The sequence below is a fragment of the Triplophysa rosa genome, linkage group LG18, assembly GCF_024868665.1.
Source record: "Triplophysa rosa linkage group LG18, Trosa_1v2, whole genome shotgun sequence".
Lineage (NCBI taxonomy): Eukaryota > Metazoa > Chordata > Actinopteri > Cypriniformes > Nemacheilidae > Triplophysa > Triplophysa rosa.
Genome location: NC_079907.1, coordinates 7,878,108 through 7,894,047, shown reverse-complemented (window position 1 = coordinate 7,894,047; position 15,940 = coordinate 7,878,108). Strand labels below are relative to the sequence as shown.

The 15,940-nt window shown below is 38.6% G+C and overlaps 1 protein-coding gene across 6 annotated transcripts in view; it reads left to right on the top strand.

Annotated features, from left to right (window-relative positions):
* Positions 1-15,940, top strand: part of ablim1b (actin binding LIM protein 1b) — a 71,642-nt gene that overhangs the window by 29,609 nt on the left and 26,093 nt on the right. For 5 of the 6 annotated variants that reach the window (XM_057358550.1, XM_057358545.1, XM_057358544.1 and 2 more), the window contains 3 exons: positions 1,341-1,475; positions 11,076-11,259; positions 11,693-11,802. In XM_057358550.1, the coding sequence (XP_057214533.1) occupies positions 1,341-1,475; positions 11,076-11,259; positions 11,693-11,802 (429 nt within the window). The remainder of the gene's footprint in view (positions 1-1,340; positions 1,476-11,075; positions 11,260-11,692; positions 11,803-15,940) is intronic. The other variant, XM_057358546.1, reaches the window with a different exon arrangement.

Here is a 15,940-nt window from a genome sequence, read left to right as displayed (position 1 = left end):
TGGAGCAGCCCATTGAGGAATGATGTGTGATGACTTTTGGAAGTGATCGGGTGAGAGGGGTGCGATAGGGGGGCGAATAAAACCCTGAAAAATCCCATTGACTTAATTAACATTGTGCCCAATTTTGACGGGTCGTAGCTCCGAGTGAGGATATCGTAGAAACATGATAATAATACACGATTTGAAGAGGCTATCAGGCTCTGTAAGAACATCACTCACAATGGGGTGTAAGTTGTACCCCTGGGGTGTAAGAGCCTCCCAAAATTTCCCAATCACAGGAAGCATGCCCATATAAGGCGTAAAACGTCCCGTGTTGAATATCTTAGCAGTACAACCACTTAGAGACAAGGGGGTGGGCTCATTTTACTCAGGCTACCAATCAGTGTCACATGATCATTATGAAGTTATTAAGCCACGCCCGTAGCAACCATTTACAGCAACCTAGCAACCGATCCCATTGACTCCCATTATCGAAAGTTCATATGGATATCTTTGCAGTACAGTGTCGTAGAGACGAGGGGGTGGGCATGTATTACTCAGGCAACGAATCAATGGCCCAGGAAGTTCATTAAGCCACGAAGCCACGCCCATAGCAACAAAACATCTTAACTTAGCAACCGTTTAACAACACCTCCATCTCTTCATCAGAACATCATAGAGAGATGGGGGTTGGTTTGTTTCACTTGTGGGTTGAAGCATCATCAGTTGGCATATGCTAAACCACGCCCATAGCAACCAAACAGGTTAGCCTAGCAACCATTTAGCAACACCTATATCTCTGCATCAGAACATCGTAGAGACACAGGGGTTGGTTCGTTTCACTCATAGCTTAGAGCATCATCAATTAGCACATGCTAAGCCACGCCCATAGCAACCAAACAGGTTAGCCTAGAAACCATTTAGCAAGACCTATATCTCTGTATCAGAACATCTTATAGTCATGGGGGTTGGTTAGATTCATTAGTACTTAAAGTGTCATCACCCTAGTGCCGAGTTCCGCGGTTTGCCATGAACATTTTTTCATATAATTTATCACACATTTAAGCTCATGGTGTACACTAGTCTCCAGACCAATATTATATCAATATTATGATCACTGTCTGTCCATCTGGGATGTCAGTAGGAGATAAAGATAGGACTGTGATTTTTCAGTAATTTTACAACACACCATGAGTGTATATTTGTATTGTTTTTTGTTAGCTTTTGACATCTCTTTGAGCATTTGGACTCTGGCGTGATGGCATGTGAGGTCAGACTTAACAAGTGGAATATCTTTATGTAACAGCTGCTTTATCCAATTTGGATACTTTTTCTGATCCTACATGCCTGTTGCTTCACAGTGGCCCATCCACAGGACCCTCACCACCCCCCCGGAAAACTGGTCATCCAGTGCTATAAGTGTGGGGAGCCATGCAAAGGAGAGGTTCTTCGGGTTCAATCCAAACACTTCCATATAAAATGTTTCACATGCAAAGGTAAGTCCTTTTAGCTCGGTTTTTCCACTATTTGCTGTTTGTTTTTCAGGTCATGAATGAAAAACTTACTAAATGGAGTACCAGATTCCTAAGCCAAGTCTGAGCGTTGAGGAATGAAATTTAACTTAGTCGTAGCTAGGGCTGTCACGATTATTAAATAATCGTCTCATCGCGATTGTTTGACCTCATCGCGATGGTTTCAGATCATCGCAATTATCGCACATCTCTATAGAAGACACTAGGGGGAGCTGTATTGCATCTGCATATTGCATATTTTAGTGTATATATGGTTACTAAAGCATGGTAATACTTGTAAAATGTACCACCACAACACAATCACTTAAAAAAAAAAAAAATACAAATTACCTGCAGTACAATTTAATATTATTTAAGCAAATCTCAGTGTGAAAACCAGTCTACCAAAATTTCATTAACATAGAAATGAACTTTATTGTAGTCTTGCAAGTGAGAAAAAAACAGACTAGAAGCTTTTCTATGACTGATAGTATTTTAATGGTGGCTTCAATTCACACCTGATTAATTTACTTAATTTACAAGTATTTGGCGGTTGTATTATTGACAGGTAAAAGCCTAAACCTTAAATATATGATGACCCAATTTTTTCCGATGTATTTCCAAGAAAAAAACATAGTCTTGTATTCAGAACAATATGGTCATTTCAATCGCTGAATCAAAAATGAATGAGAATTAAATGTCAAAGCTCAAAAACAGACAATTAATCGTCATAATCGCCAAAGCCCTAAAACAGACAATTAATCGTCATAATCGCAATGATTTATTAGACAATTAATCGTCAGTCAAATTTCATAATCGTGACAGCCCTAGTCGTAGCCTCTTTCCTGACAAATTTTTGACGGCAGGATAAGGGAACAAAGACGGCTCTGATAAACCAGGAATAAGGAATTCAGAACTTTATTACCTGGTGAATGAAGTCTTGGGTTAGACGAAAGCTGGATCACGCCCCTCTGTATTACCAGGGTAATTGGATTAAAGGGTCCACGGTGTTCAGTTTTCTCTGGTGGTCTACATGAATCTATTTTGCTTGTACCTTGTATCATTTGATAAGAATTTAAAGTGTCCTTCACTGGATTTCTCGGTGAGTCCTCTAAAATGAAATTGGTTTTGAGAAGTAGATTCACTTTGTTGGTAGAAAATAGCTTCAGTTTTGTTGGTCTGTTGTGGTTATTGTGCATGAGCTTGTGACCTTCTTCTTTGTTGGGTGTGTTTGATGTTGTATCTTCAAGCTTATTTTCACTCTTTTTGCTCTGTATGGTTTGACTAGCCGAGCCCGCAAGTCCTAGAATAAAATATGAGATATTATGTGGTGGCCCGTTGCCAATCACAAAGAGCAGACAACTCATTTCCTTCTGGAAGCCCGCAAGAGCTTTCAATCACTCGGTGTGTCTCTGTTCAAGTTCCTTCAATCGTTCTGTTAATACTTAAGAAAAAGATCAAAGCGTTTTCCGATACACAGACGGTTAGCTTATGCATTTCTGATAAATGTGCATAACTTGGAATGGGAAAGAGGCATTTGAATGTCATCGCCATGGTAACCATAATAGCATGTGACTGCATCTGGCTGTAATAACTGTGTATGAAAAGTCTAGACATTAAATGTCAGTGTGTCCATAAGCTTCTGTTCTCTTCCTTAAAACGCCTTGTAGGTTTACTTTCTAAATCTCACCTGAGCTAATCCCTGATGCTAAATTACAGGTCGGAACAGGGTCAGAAATGAAAGTGCCTGTCATTACTGTCATGCCTATATCCCGTCACGGTTGCTTTGATCATCTTCATACAATGTTGCCAAGTAATTCTTTATGTTTACTGTAATGTGACCTGAAATTTTGCTGAAAGCTGTTTATGACAACAGCCTGCATTTGGCCCCTTGACAATAAGTGTGATATTAAAAAACATTATTATCAATATAGACCACTTTGCGAGATGTAAAGACTGGTCCAGAAGCACTTTCTGGTTTAAGTTTTTTATATCACACATACTGTACAATTAAATCTTAACGATATTTGTTTAACATTTGAATTCAGTTATAAATTTTCTGCTGGTTGTATTTTGTTAAATGTTTGTGTATAGTGCTAAAAAAACAGAGACAGGAAGTTCTTCTGGACGTTGTTTACTTCTTCCGAAGTGTTTTTTTTTGTTGTTAATATTACACATGTGCTAAAACCGTAAATAATTCAGCACTCATATACAATTTTGCCTTATGATCCACAATGAATACAAACAAGTATGATTCATTGGTAAAAAAAAAAACACAAAATAAACAACAAAAAAATGATTTTGACCAAAACCATTATTTATTACTTTATTAAAAACATAAATGTTGTGAAAGTATCGGTATGAACAATTCTTTTGGTCAAGATCTGATATTGTGACGAGTGATGACTTTAAAGTCCCAGTGAAATAAAAAAATGACAATTCTTATTTTTTCATGAAATAATATTGCAGCGTTTATAGTAAATAGCTTATCAATGTGGGTCATTTTCCTTTCAAAATTCATGCACCCTCATAATCTTCAGTTCAAATCTGAAAATGCACTTCCCCCTGAAATGACCATCCATCTCAAATGACGTAAATTAGACGGCTTGGGTGGAGCATCTGTTAACTCCTCCCCTTCAGCTGTCAGTCTGCTGCCAGTTTCATTTCAAAATCAATGCAACAGCTGTTTTTACACATCCAATCAATTTGCAGTGAAAAACGCAAGCCACGCCCACTAATTGTCTCCTTTGAAATTCCTTTTCATTCGGAAATATGTCAGAATACAGAAGTAAAAATGATCGCAACTTCCGGTTCACGGGGACTTTAACTAACCTGTATTTGGCCTTTCCCACTATACGATGACCACACCCAATCGGTATTTGGCACCTCCTACACTGTGATGACTACACTGAACCTGTATTTGGCCCGTCTTACTTCTGTCATGACAACACTGAACCTGTATTTGGCCCCTCCCACTCTGTAATGACAACCAATCTCCATTTGGCTCCTGTAATTTTAACTATAAAAAATTAATTGTGGACCATTTGGGCCATAAATATTGATCTGATCTGGTCAGATCTGAAGCTTATTAAACAAGAAAGAATTGTCTGAATGGACAAACTGCGGGATAATGAATTGCATTAATTTCATCCTATAGTAGAAATAGCAGAGTTTTTAAATAGAAAGGTTCAGATTTACTATATTAATCTTTACCAGTACTATAGTTCTTATACATTAGTCAGCGACATGTGGTTCACTCAGAGTACACGCTGATCTTATATATCCTATATGTCCAATCAATGAGCTCTATTCCTGGAAACCAGGATTCCGAATGTTACATAATGTTACTTCCTCTGTTGAAACCTGGTGAGAGCGCTTATGCTGTGGTCACCTGCCAATACCTGAACTCTGGCAGGAGAATATGCAGCGCTCTACAGCTCACTTGTAAGCTAATGAGCCTTGATCTGCTCTATTAGTTCCATTTGTTCACTTTAAACAGCCTCACTTAAACAGCTATAGTGAGAAAGTGCAGTGAACATATACAGCGCCATCTCTGTAGCGATCGCTTAATATTCCTGTCCGTACCTCACCCCGTGTTTCTGCACATTCTCTCTCTCTTTATCTCTCTCTTTCTGTGTGTGTGAATGCTGTGTCAGTCAGAGAGGCGGTGTGCGCTATTTCAGGCGTTGTCTCTATGAGCTGTTAAAGCGCCGCAATGCTGGAAATAGCTCCGCTGATCCCCATTGGGAAGATAAGAAGGCAGAGGAGGGGTCCGCACATCTGCAGAGACCGCCAGTCTGTCTGTGAACACGTGTGCTTGCTTTGCTTGTGTTCAGCCGGTAATTAAAGATGACCCCGCAGCTGTGGGTTTACATTAATGAGGAGCGGCAGAGGCTCTGGGGGTCAGGGGTCGAGTGCCTAAAGATGTCATTTTAAGATGTCATTGTCGCAGCCTTCTGCAGAGGTGATTCTGCGACACAACTGATTCGTTTTGCACATCTTTAGAGTTTGGAGCATTTCAATGATATGTGAAGACATGCTTTGATCAAAGTTATTGCAGTCTTTATTGCTCTTAGTTTATTAGTTTTTCTTTATGAAAACCAGATAAGAGAAATGCACATAAAATGGATTGAACGAAATAGGATCAATTTGATCTCAATTCCACATATTCCGCAATGAAAGGAATATTCAATGTTAAATGCAACTTTATTAATATCATTTGTGATACGGTGTGTGCACGTGTGTGGACATGTGCATTGTGCAACAGTTTTGGAAATGTACATACTGTGAACTTATGTCATGCAAAAATGCTTCACACAAAAAAAAACTGTAACACACCATTTTAAAGCAACTATTCACAAATAATAGAGTTGCTTTCAATGTTTAACACTGGACCGGACACGGCACGACACGACAACAGACAATAGAACCCATTTGAACCCATTAAAAACTTAGATTTTGTCCTCACTGGATGCGTTGCGTTGCGACACGGCAAACCCATTAAGAACAAGCCATTTGTAGTTTCGCGTTGCGCCGGTCGCATTTAGTGTAGACACAGTGTTAGATTAACATTTTCGCATTAAAGCTTCCTGCATAATTGGCCCTTGTAAGCACTGACAAGTTCTTATTTCTTAATTTAGAACTCAAACATTTAATATTAAAAATAGTACATGTTTTATGAGTGTCAATCTGAAGCTATCAACACAAGCTATCAACAGAGTTGTACTTTTCTTTTCTACCTGTCATGGTGAGGTCATCCTCGGTTTAAACAGTAATCTGAAAAGAGTTTGATGTGTGTGTGTGAGAGAGATTCTTTGTAGAGGTTAAGGGTGTTATTACTAAAATAGCAGAGAGGATTTTTTGGCACCTGTGTGAGAGACTTATGTTATCAACAATCCAAACACACACACACACACACACACACACGCGCGCGTTTCACCCGGCCCATTAGCCTGCCAGTTGTCGCAACCATACACACACACCCTAACCTAACATCTTCAAATTTCCTACATATTATTTTAGTGTCCGTCTTAAAAGTGGACGCTCATAAACCCATAACACACTAAACCATTATGAAAGCAACAAACTATTTACTGCTCTCACCAAAGTCAACATGTTGCTTGGATATAAAACATAAACGGTTCTGCTGTGATGGGTGCCTTGTAATATAGAGACCGAAGGCTGTAATATTGTGGCTTCACTCGATGAGTCCAACCAGAGGTCAATCTAAGAATGTTTGTGGGCTAAATATTTGCCTTTATCCTTAGAGGTCTTGCTCTGTTTGTGAATGATTGATTTCCCGTAGCAGATCCTCTAACAGAGAGAAAATAAATTTGATCAAATGAATGATTAATTTGGATAAGTGACTAAAAACCGATTGATATGTCCTCATACATTTGATACATTATGTAATATCTGTATGTTTAATGAAAACATTTTGGATCATTGACTGTAGCCATAAACAGTCTTGTTCCAAAACATTTCACAGATCGAGAGTGGATTGCACACAATTAATGGCTAGGATCCACCACTTACAAGAAAAGAAAAGAAAAAACATGTTTGGCAGTTTATTCATGAATCCATTCCACTACATATGGGTTGGCAGCAGTCCAGTTAATGCTTTCCCGTTACACACATTGTGGCTATTTTTATAGAGTGTACTCAAGCAAACAAACAAACAAAAAGTATTATTAGCTTTCCTCTGTTCTGCAGCTTTGGCAGCTCTTCGAGCACCTGTAAACAGAGGCACCATGAATCATTTCGATATTCTCCCTTAGGCAATGCAACCCATCAAGCCATGGTCTCCACTCAGGATGGCCCGGCAATATACAGTACACCATCTTGGTGCATGTTATCATTGTTTCTCTCCACAAAGATGACCAGAGTTTATAGCTCTCTCCCACATATCCGGCCTGAGGCAGTTCTGGTAATGAGGTCGGACAGATTTGGCGCACATATACGATAGTCTTGCTTTGTGTTTGTAGTTTCACGTTGATAATAAATGATCCCATTGTCCGTTCCAAGAGGCCCCTCGTGCCAGGGCTCTTGTTTGGGAATTATTTCATATGCTCCGTTGGCTCATCTCAAAGTGCATCGTTCATTTAACCGAGTAAATTCATTTGATTTCATTCATTTGGAGTTCTTTTAAATGACTCAGTTTTGTTCTTGGAACTTTGTGTGCAGCGTTTTACATTCTTGGTACCGAAGTTGCAGAAACACCAAAGTTTTTGTGTCTGTTATGTAAATTAAGCTGTTCTTTTAAGTGTTTTGCGTGAATGTATGTGTATTACTTCAGTAAGCCTAAAGCGACAGCTCACCCAAAAATGAAAATGATGTCCTCATTTGTTCACCCCTGAGTTGTTCCAAATCTGTATACATTTCTTTGTTCTGAATGATGAACACAGAGAAAGATATTTGAAAGAATGCTTGTACCAAACAGTTCTTGGCCGCCATTGACTACCACAGTAGGACAAATTACAATGGTAGTCAAACGTGCCTCCAAAGAGTTTTGCTTTTTCAAAATATCTTCTGGTTGTTCAACAGAACAAAGAAATATATAAAGCAATTTTCCTAGAAGTGTTTGGTTGCAAGCATTCTTCCAAATATCTTTCTCTGTGTTCATCAGAACAAAGAAATGTATACAGATTTGGAACAACTTCAGGGTGAGTAAATTAAGACAGAATTTTCATTTTTGGGTGAACTGTCCCTTTAAAGCGCTCACCACATTGATACCTATCGTTTTTGTCACTGATGAGCTCTTTTTAACTAAATCATACAATACAACAACTAAGTAACAAACTGATGCTGTTAGCTTGACTGTAGTAGATCTTCTTTAAATCATGAGTAGTGTGTAGTTAAATTTTCAATGCCGCTACTACAACACTGATCTCATGTGTCCGTCATATTTATGTTACACACACATATCGCCGCAGAGAAACCCGCAGCAGTCTCAAACAGAGCGGAAAGAAAACCCATGCTGAAGCCACACTATTCACTGAAGTGCAGGTATAAAGCTGCATGCTGAGAAGCTTATTCAAATATTGATGAAGCCTGTGTGAGCTTGTTTGATGTCTCAATACAATATACTGTACGGTGGTATACCCTGGGACTTATGCATTCCGGCACCCTGAACATATAGCGAAATGTGTTTTTATTATGAGGCTCTTTGTATGTGAACTGAAGCAATCAGCAAAGTATCTGAGCTGAATCAAATTGTATTGCTTTTCTGAAATCCTTCTGTTTGTTCCTGTGAAACTTTTATTCCATTCAGACGGAGGCAGACAAAAGAAGAGTGTTGGGATGGAGGGGGTTGGCTCACTCAATGAGAGTGTATGAGTGTTTGTTCAGGCTGCTTTGTCTCGAGAGACAGTCGAGAGCATCATTACACTTGCGTCATCTGACATACGCACACATACATGGACGGTTCGTTTGCAAGTCAATCCATCCCCTGTAATTACTGCTTGTCTTTTGATGTTAAGAAGACATACCGCTTGCAGCATTCCCAACACTAAGGTCATAAGCATTCATACAATGTATATCTTGAATGTTTGGATTAAAACATCTGTCCATCCAAACCACCCAAACTTCGACTCTTCTGCAACTTTTCAGTTTCCAGAACAGTTCTTTGACTATTAAGCAAAACACAAACTGGATTCGACAATGTATCAGGAGTCCCATGACAGAGTGAAGGGAATGACAGTTGGATCACCTCCTCATGCCCCCCCCATCCCCCCCCGCATTCTGTGGTTACATGAATGTGTGTGGCTCAACATTAATGGCTATGACATTTTCCAAACAGGCACGGTGGCATTCTGTACCCTGTCAGAGAAGGTTACCAAAATGCCACACACAGAGAGGACGACACAGGCAGCATTTCTTACGCAACTGTCTGCGGCGCTAATGATGACTGTCACACGGCCACCTGCTTGTCACATTTGTCTGTCTGAATGGAGTAAAATGGGCGTAATCTTCCAGAACACCATTGACGCGAAAGATATGAAGTAAAATGGCAGTGTGTTGAGAGCCGTGAAGATACGAGTGTAAAAAAATACATTGGATTTATGGCGATGTGATATACTATAGGACAGAGATGAAGAAAAACAGAAGCGAGAGAGAGAGAGAAGAGGGTATCATGTGACGCTAAACAAGCTGTTAAATATCAGTGCCGGCCTGCCAAGGAGCTTTCAAGCAGATCTGGCATGTGTGATGGCGGGATTAGAGACAGACACACTTGCCAAGAGGACACCGACCCAACACACCTTTACACACACTCATATATACAAATGTCTGAACTTATGCCAAACTCTTAAAAGCATTCTCTAGCACAGGAAATCTTAAGTTAACCAAACTCTCATTGTAGGCTTTTGTGCATCAGCAGACACACTGGCCAAGACAAGCACAAGCCCCCTGACCTTGTGTTTGCTGGCAGCCAAATTGCGTAACACCCCGTGAACTAGTGTAACACACAACTAATGAGTTGTGTTACAACACTCAAGGAAGTGTTTGTTTGACTCTTGTTGAGTGTTGTTTATTTTGAAGAAGGTTGCGTCTGTTGTAACGTGTTTCAAAATGTTTCCTCACAAGTCACTCAGAGTAAAATGATATTGATCACAGCTCTTTTGTAATTCATGAGACTTTAAGGGATAGTTCACGCAAAAAAGAAAATTCTGTCATCGTTTACTCCTGAATGACTTTCTTTCTTCTGTATAACACAAAAGAAAATATTTTGAAGAATGTTGGTAACCAAACAACGCCGGTTGCAGACACAAAACCAATGCAAGTCAATGGGTAACGGCGTTGTTCAGTTACCAACATTCTATTCTACCAACATTATCTTCTTTTGTTTTCTGCAGAAGAAAGAACATCATTCATGAGTTTTATTCTGGTATTTATGAATATTTTGAATTAGGTTTAATTTTTAAAATGTATTCATTTTGTTAGCTTTGGTATTCTAATTGTATTTTTTACATGCTCTATAATTTTAATTCACATGTAATACATTCAGTTTTAGTTTCGTTTTAGTTTTATTTCTTTTTAGTTAGTCATTTGAGTGCCTCATCTTAAACTTATTACAGTTTTGCTGAGGGAACATTTTTAATTTTCAAATAATTTGATTTCAACATAAATGTTTTAATATTTCATTTCAATTTTTTTGTGTTTTCATTTTTGTAAACTATAATAACCTATAAGTATCAGTGTTGTCTCCAATGTTTCTTTTTAAAGTCCTTAGAAATAGAGACATTATAAATAAAGATTCCTTAGAAATTGCTTAGATTAGAAATTCCTTACAAATAGAGAGCGCTATAAATCAGTTGGAATAGATCAGATATAATGATAAGAAATGTTTAAGTCTGTAGTGAAATCTCTGACATTTCTCACTTTAGTGTCGTATCTTACGAGATAGAGGACACACCTGTGAGATTGCTAGGGTGGTTTTTTCAGGATAAAAAGTCTTGATTTATTGTCCATATAAACTCATTTTTTTAAACAATTTGTGAATTTCTTGAAGTCTGTCAAATGCTGTAAGATTTATACATACTACAGACTATTTGCAAATTATAGATTTCTTTGCATGTTTTTGTTCAGTGTGTGGTTGTGACCTGGCCCAAGGCGGGTTCTTCATGAAGAACGGGGAGTACCTGTGCACGTTAGACTACCAGAGGCTTCACGGCACTCGCTGCAATGGATGCGGAGACTTCGTGGAGGGAGAGGTGGTCACGGCTCTGGGGAAGACCTACCACCCTGCATGCTTTGTCTGCACCATTTGCAAGTAAGAGTTCCTTATAAATCTGAGTCCTCTGCAGAACATTATCCATAATTCACAAGGTTCAACACATCTCACGGCCTTTGCGTTTTTGTTCATTTAATTAGTGTAGTACTCTTAGAGCCTCATAACAACACCATTTATCATGTTCACATCTATTATGCAGAATACCACAGGCTTTTTTCTAAAATTAGCATAGACAAAAAACATAGTGGGCCTGGTGCTTTTGCATAAGTCTACCTAGGATCTCATACCTGATTAGTACAGTCCAGAAGACCAAAACATCGTTTTTAACTGATATTTGCAGTAGAAATGGACATTAAGACTGAATAATGGCCACAGTAGAGACAGATAATCTGTGCTTTTGAACTAACATTACAAATGTTTAGTTAAAAAATGATTTATAGATAAATGTCTCCAATAACTGTTCTGTTGCCAGACGACCGTTTCCTGCTGGTGACCGAGTCACTTTTAATGGAAAAGACTGTCTGTGCCAGTGCTGTGTCCAGCCAACATCTCCAACCCCCAAAGACGTCAGCACCTCTAGCAGTGAGTCACACACGCTACTTGTTTTGCTTGGTTATGTTTTAGTGTCCTTCTCAGATTACATCTTGGCAAAATCGTCCTCTTTTTATAGGTGTGTTAGCTTGTGTAGTGTTGTGTGTGTTGACAGATCTTATACCGATCAGGTCTCAAGGTCATTGCTGATTGAAAGCTCACTGAGTCTCCATCCTATCAGAACGCCCTGCTGTGTTAGCAAAACGGTGCGCTAAATCACATTCTTCTATTTTGGACTACAGCTTTGACAGACTTTGACAAACGTTGACATTATAATCGTAATCGAATTGAATCGTAAGACTAGTGACGATTCACACCCCTATAATATATAGGGACCATAATGTTGTCACGGTATGGCCGTGTATATAAAGCGCACGACGAAAGAGTAGAATTCCAAAAGTCTTTTAATAAATAAACAGGGAGAAATCACAGGAGCATCCAAAACACAACCGAAAGAAATAATAGCGAACTGAGAAGAACATGGGTTTAAATACATGGGGAGAACAGATACACAGGTGTGAACTAATGAAAAACCATGGGAACAAATGAGTGAACACCTGCAAACGTACCAAAACGGAACTTAAACGTTACAAATGTCAGAAATATATTCAAACTACAGAGAATTAAGGTCTTTGCACATACAGTACGAAATTTTCCTGTTTTTTTCGTATTTGGCGCTCGTTTGTACGGTGTCTCTGAATTGTCAAAACTCTCTCAAAATGCTTGCTACGGATGCGAAAAACGCAGAACAAAAACGACGGACGAAAATATCGGAGGCTGTGTGTAAATGTGATTGACACAACGTGAGGTCGTATTTATTTTTTAACGTGCGGAAACTTCGGACGCAAATTTCAGACTCAATGTGCACCGATTCGCAATTTACACCGAATCTCATCGCGTTTGGTTAGGATGCGGTGTTAGGGACCTGTAAATGTTCTAGAAACCACAATGAACACTCTAGAAACAGTCTAAACTCTTTACCAACCCCATAGCAAGCCATATGGCAACCACTGAGAACACCTAACATTCTGCACAGGCAAGCATCACTCACATTTTCTTCAAAAAAGTAAAAAAAACTTGTTTGAAATATAGTTTTAATAAGGTTTCTTCTTATTAGACGGCACTGTTACTTAAGTTGACAAGACCTTTACTCAGATCAATTCCAGCGCTGTCAACCAGAGTAAAACTGAGCTCTTTATAAATCTCTTTCCTTATTTCTCTCTCTTTCTCCCTCTCTTTTTGATTTCCATCATTCTCTCACTCTTTTTTCTCACTTTGAGGAAGTTCTTCATCCTCCTCCGGTGGATTAGGGCTGCTGTTGGCGTAATTTAAGATGCAGGGCCCCAGGAGTCAAACAGACAGTCACAGAGAAAAAGAGAGGCTCAGAGCCAACACAAAGCTCCTCTTCCTTCACAGATCTGCTGTGCCTGCCGCTCGCCCCATTCTCTCTCACCTTCCGGTTTCTGACAGAGTTTACATTGATGTATGCCGACAGGTCAGGCCTTCATAGTGTGGAATGTGTGGTGAGATTTCTCCCAGATTTCCCAAGGCTAGGGGTAAAAGGCTTCAGTGATTAGAATGGAGTTGTTGTAATGCGGTGAATTGTTATTGTTGCATAACAACATCAGGTAATAAACAATTAGATGAGCAATTTAGCATTGAACAGCTGCTGTGTTTCAGAAGAGAGAATTTGTTTAATTGTAAACGCAGTGCATCGTGGGATTGCAGTGAGTCGGAAAACATCGCTGTGTACTGTACATGCACTTTGTTTTAAATAATAGCTTTGAAACAAGGAGTAATGTATAAATTGTAATTTTTTTGGGGGGGGGAGATTCTTATATACAGTATATATACATAAATAAATAATATGTACTGTATATATATATATATATATATATATATTATATTATAGATATTTATATACAGAAATATAGGTCACACTTTATTTTAAGGTCCAATTTTACCTCAGTAAACTCCTAATTTGTTGTCTATTAATAGTTAGTAAGGTAGTTGTTAGGTTTAGGTATTGGGTAGGATTAGGGAAGTAGAATATGGTCATGTAGAATATGTGCTTTGTAATTGCAGTACAAATAAACAGCCAATATGCTAATAATAGGCATGCTAATAAGCAACTAGTTAATTGTGCGAATTGGTCCCTATACTATAAAGTGTTCCCAAAATATATACTGTATATTTTCTTTTATTGTATGAATTTATAAATATTTACTACTTTAACCCACTTACATTCTTTTTATTTAACTTTACCCACATTATTTACATTGACCCACTTACAAAACAATCTTAAAGGGAATAAACTATTTCAGTATTTATTTTCAGAAAATGTTTTTTTGTACATTTTCAAATTATTTTTGTCAGTCAACAATTTTGCAACTAATCAAGCTTTACAAATAAGAAAAATAAAAAAGGTAAATATCTCTTAAATATCAACAATTATTCAATATTACTATTAATAATTGGTGTGTATTAAAGGGGCGATGAATTAAGACCTCAATTTTAACCCGAGCTTTTGTTATATAAGAGGGAATCGTATTCAAGTGAACATCCTGTAAGTGTCAGAACTGAAAACGCCCTTGTTACTGAAATTACAACTGTTATTGACACCAGGCCCAGCGAACGCCAGGTCCTGGAATGCACCTATCTATGACGTCATTGATAGGTTGAACACCGCCTCCACAGAAAAATATCAACCACTACTTCTCTAGCCCTGCCCACTGGTTTGCGCATGACAATTCTGAAGTAACAAAAGTTGCGAGGAACCAGATAGAGCGAGCAAGCAATAAACATGCCGTTTAAGATCGCAAAATATTGTGGAGTCAGTAACTGGTTGTGGAAGAACACAGTCGCTGCGTAACCTTCCTTTGGATTCCGACATTAGTAATACGTGGTTGAAGTTTATTTTCAAAAAGGTTCCAGCTCACGTGGGTAAAACATTACCGCAGATTCCTTTGTGAACAAGGCAGAGGTCGACGATGGATTTGCGGTGAGACTAAAGTTAAAAAGCAGTGCTGTGCCGTCCATCAATATTGGATCCGATAGGAATGGCGCAGCACTATTGCTTTGTCAGAGATCACTTGATATGCCCTGTGTAACCTAACATTACGTCTCTAACCAAATTCACAGAAGGCCCCAACTAAGTTTACTACGCAAACTGCTATCCAATCATAGCAGTGGGCGTTTACTTCCAAGTCTTCATAGCGGAACGCCCATTCAAACCAATCGTTTTTCAATCCGGCCTCAAAACCAGGGTAGAAAATAGTCTATTACTTATTGATTTTGATGTTTTTGAATGTAAAAACCACGCGAACGTCATAAGTACACCTCAGACAACAGTATAAAACAATAAACAAGCCCAGTTCATCACACCTTTAAGAATATATAAATGCTTTTTTTCCACTTTTTGTTTTGTTATAAAATAACTCAGGGCCACAAGTGCCTGTATTTGTATACACACACACACACACACACGCACACACACACACACACACACACGCGCACACACACACACAATGCACTCTTTCTCATTAAAGAGCACCACTGAATATCTCTTTGTGTCATGCTTGGCTGATTTGTCATTCATGATCTCCAGGAAATGATCTGAGGCCGGTGAAAGTTTTTAGCTCAGACAAGCTTTGTTTTTGGAAGTCGGTGATTGTACGAGTCATGTCGGTAATGCTGCCTTGGCCAGCTCCACAAAGCTTTAATGACACTTCTACAAAAACTACCCCTGAGTTTAGAGTTTAGATATAGATCATGACAGGTGGATAGAACCCAGGTCCCTGTGAAAGTTCTTTCTCCATTTTCACACAGGAAAATGTTATTAGGTTGTTATTTTATAGTTCAGGATTTTTGATGTTAAAAGTAAATATCTTACATTTATTATATTTCTGTGTTTTTAAGTATCTCTCAGTCTATACAGGAGATATAAGCAAAAGTCTCCATTTGCTTCTTCATTAAGCTCACTGCTGTTTGTGAGAAATAACAGCTCAAAAAGAGATCTTATTTATGAATATTCTTCTCTATGCAAGTCTTTCTCTCTCTATGCACGCACACTCTCTCTCTTATTCTCGAACAGAAAACTCTGCGGTCTCTCAGTGCAGAGAGAGGTTGA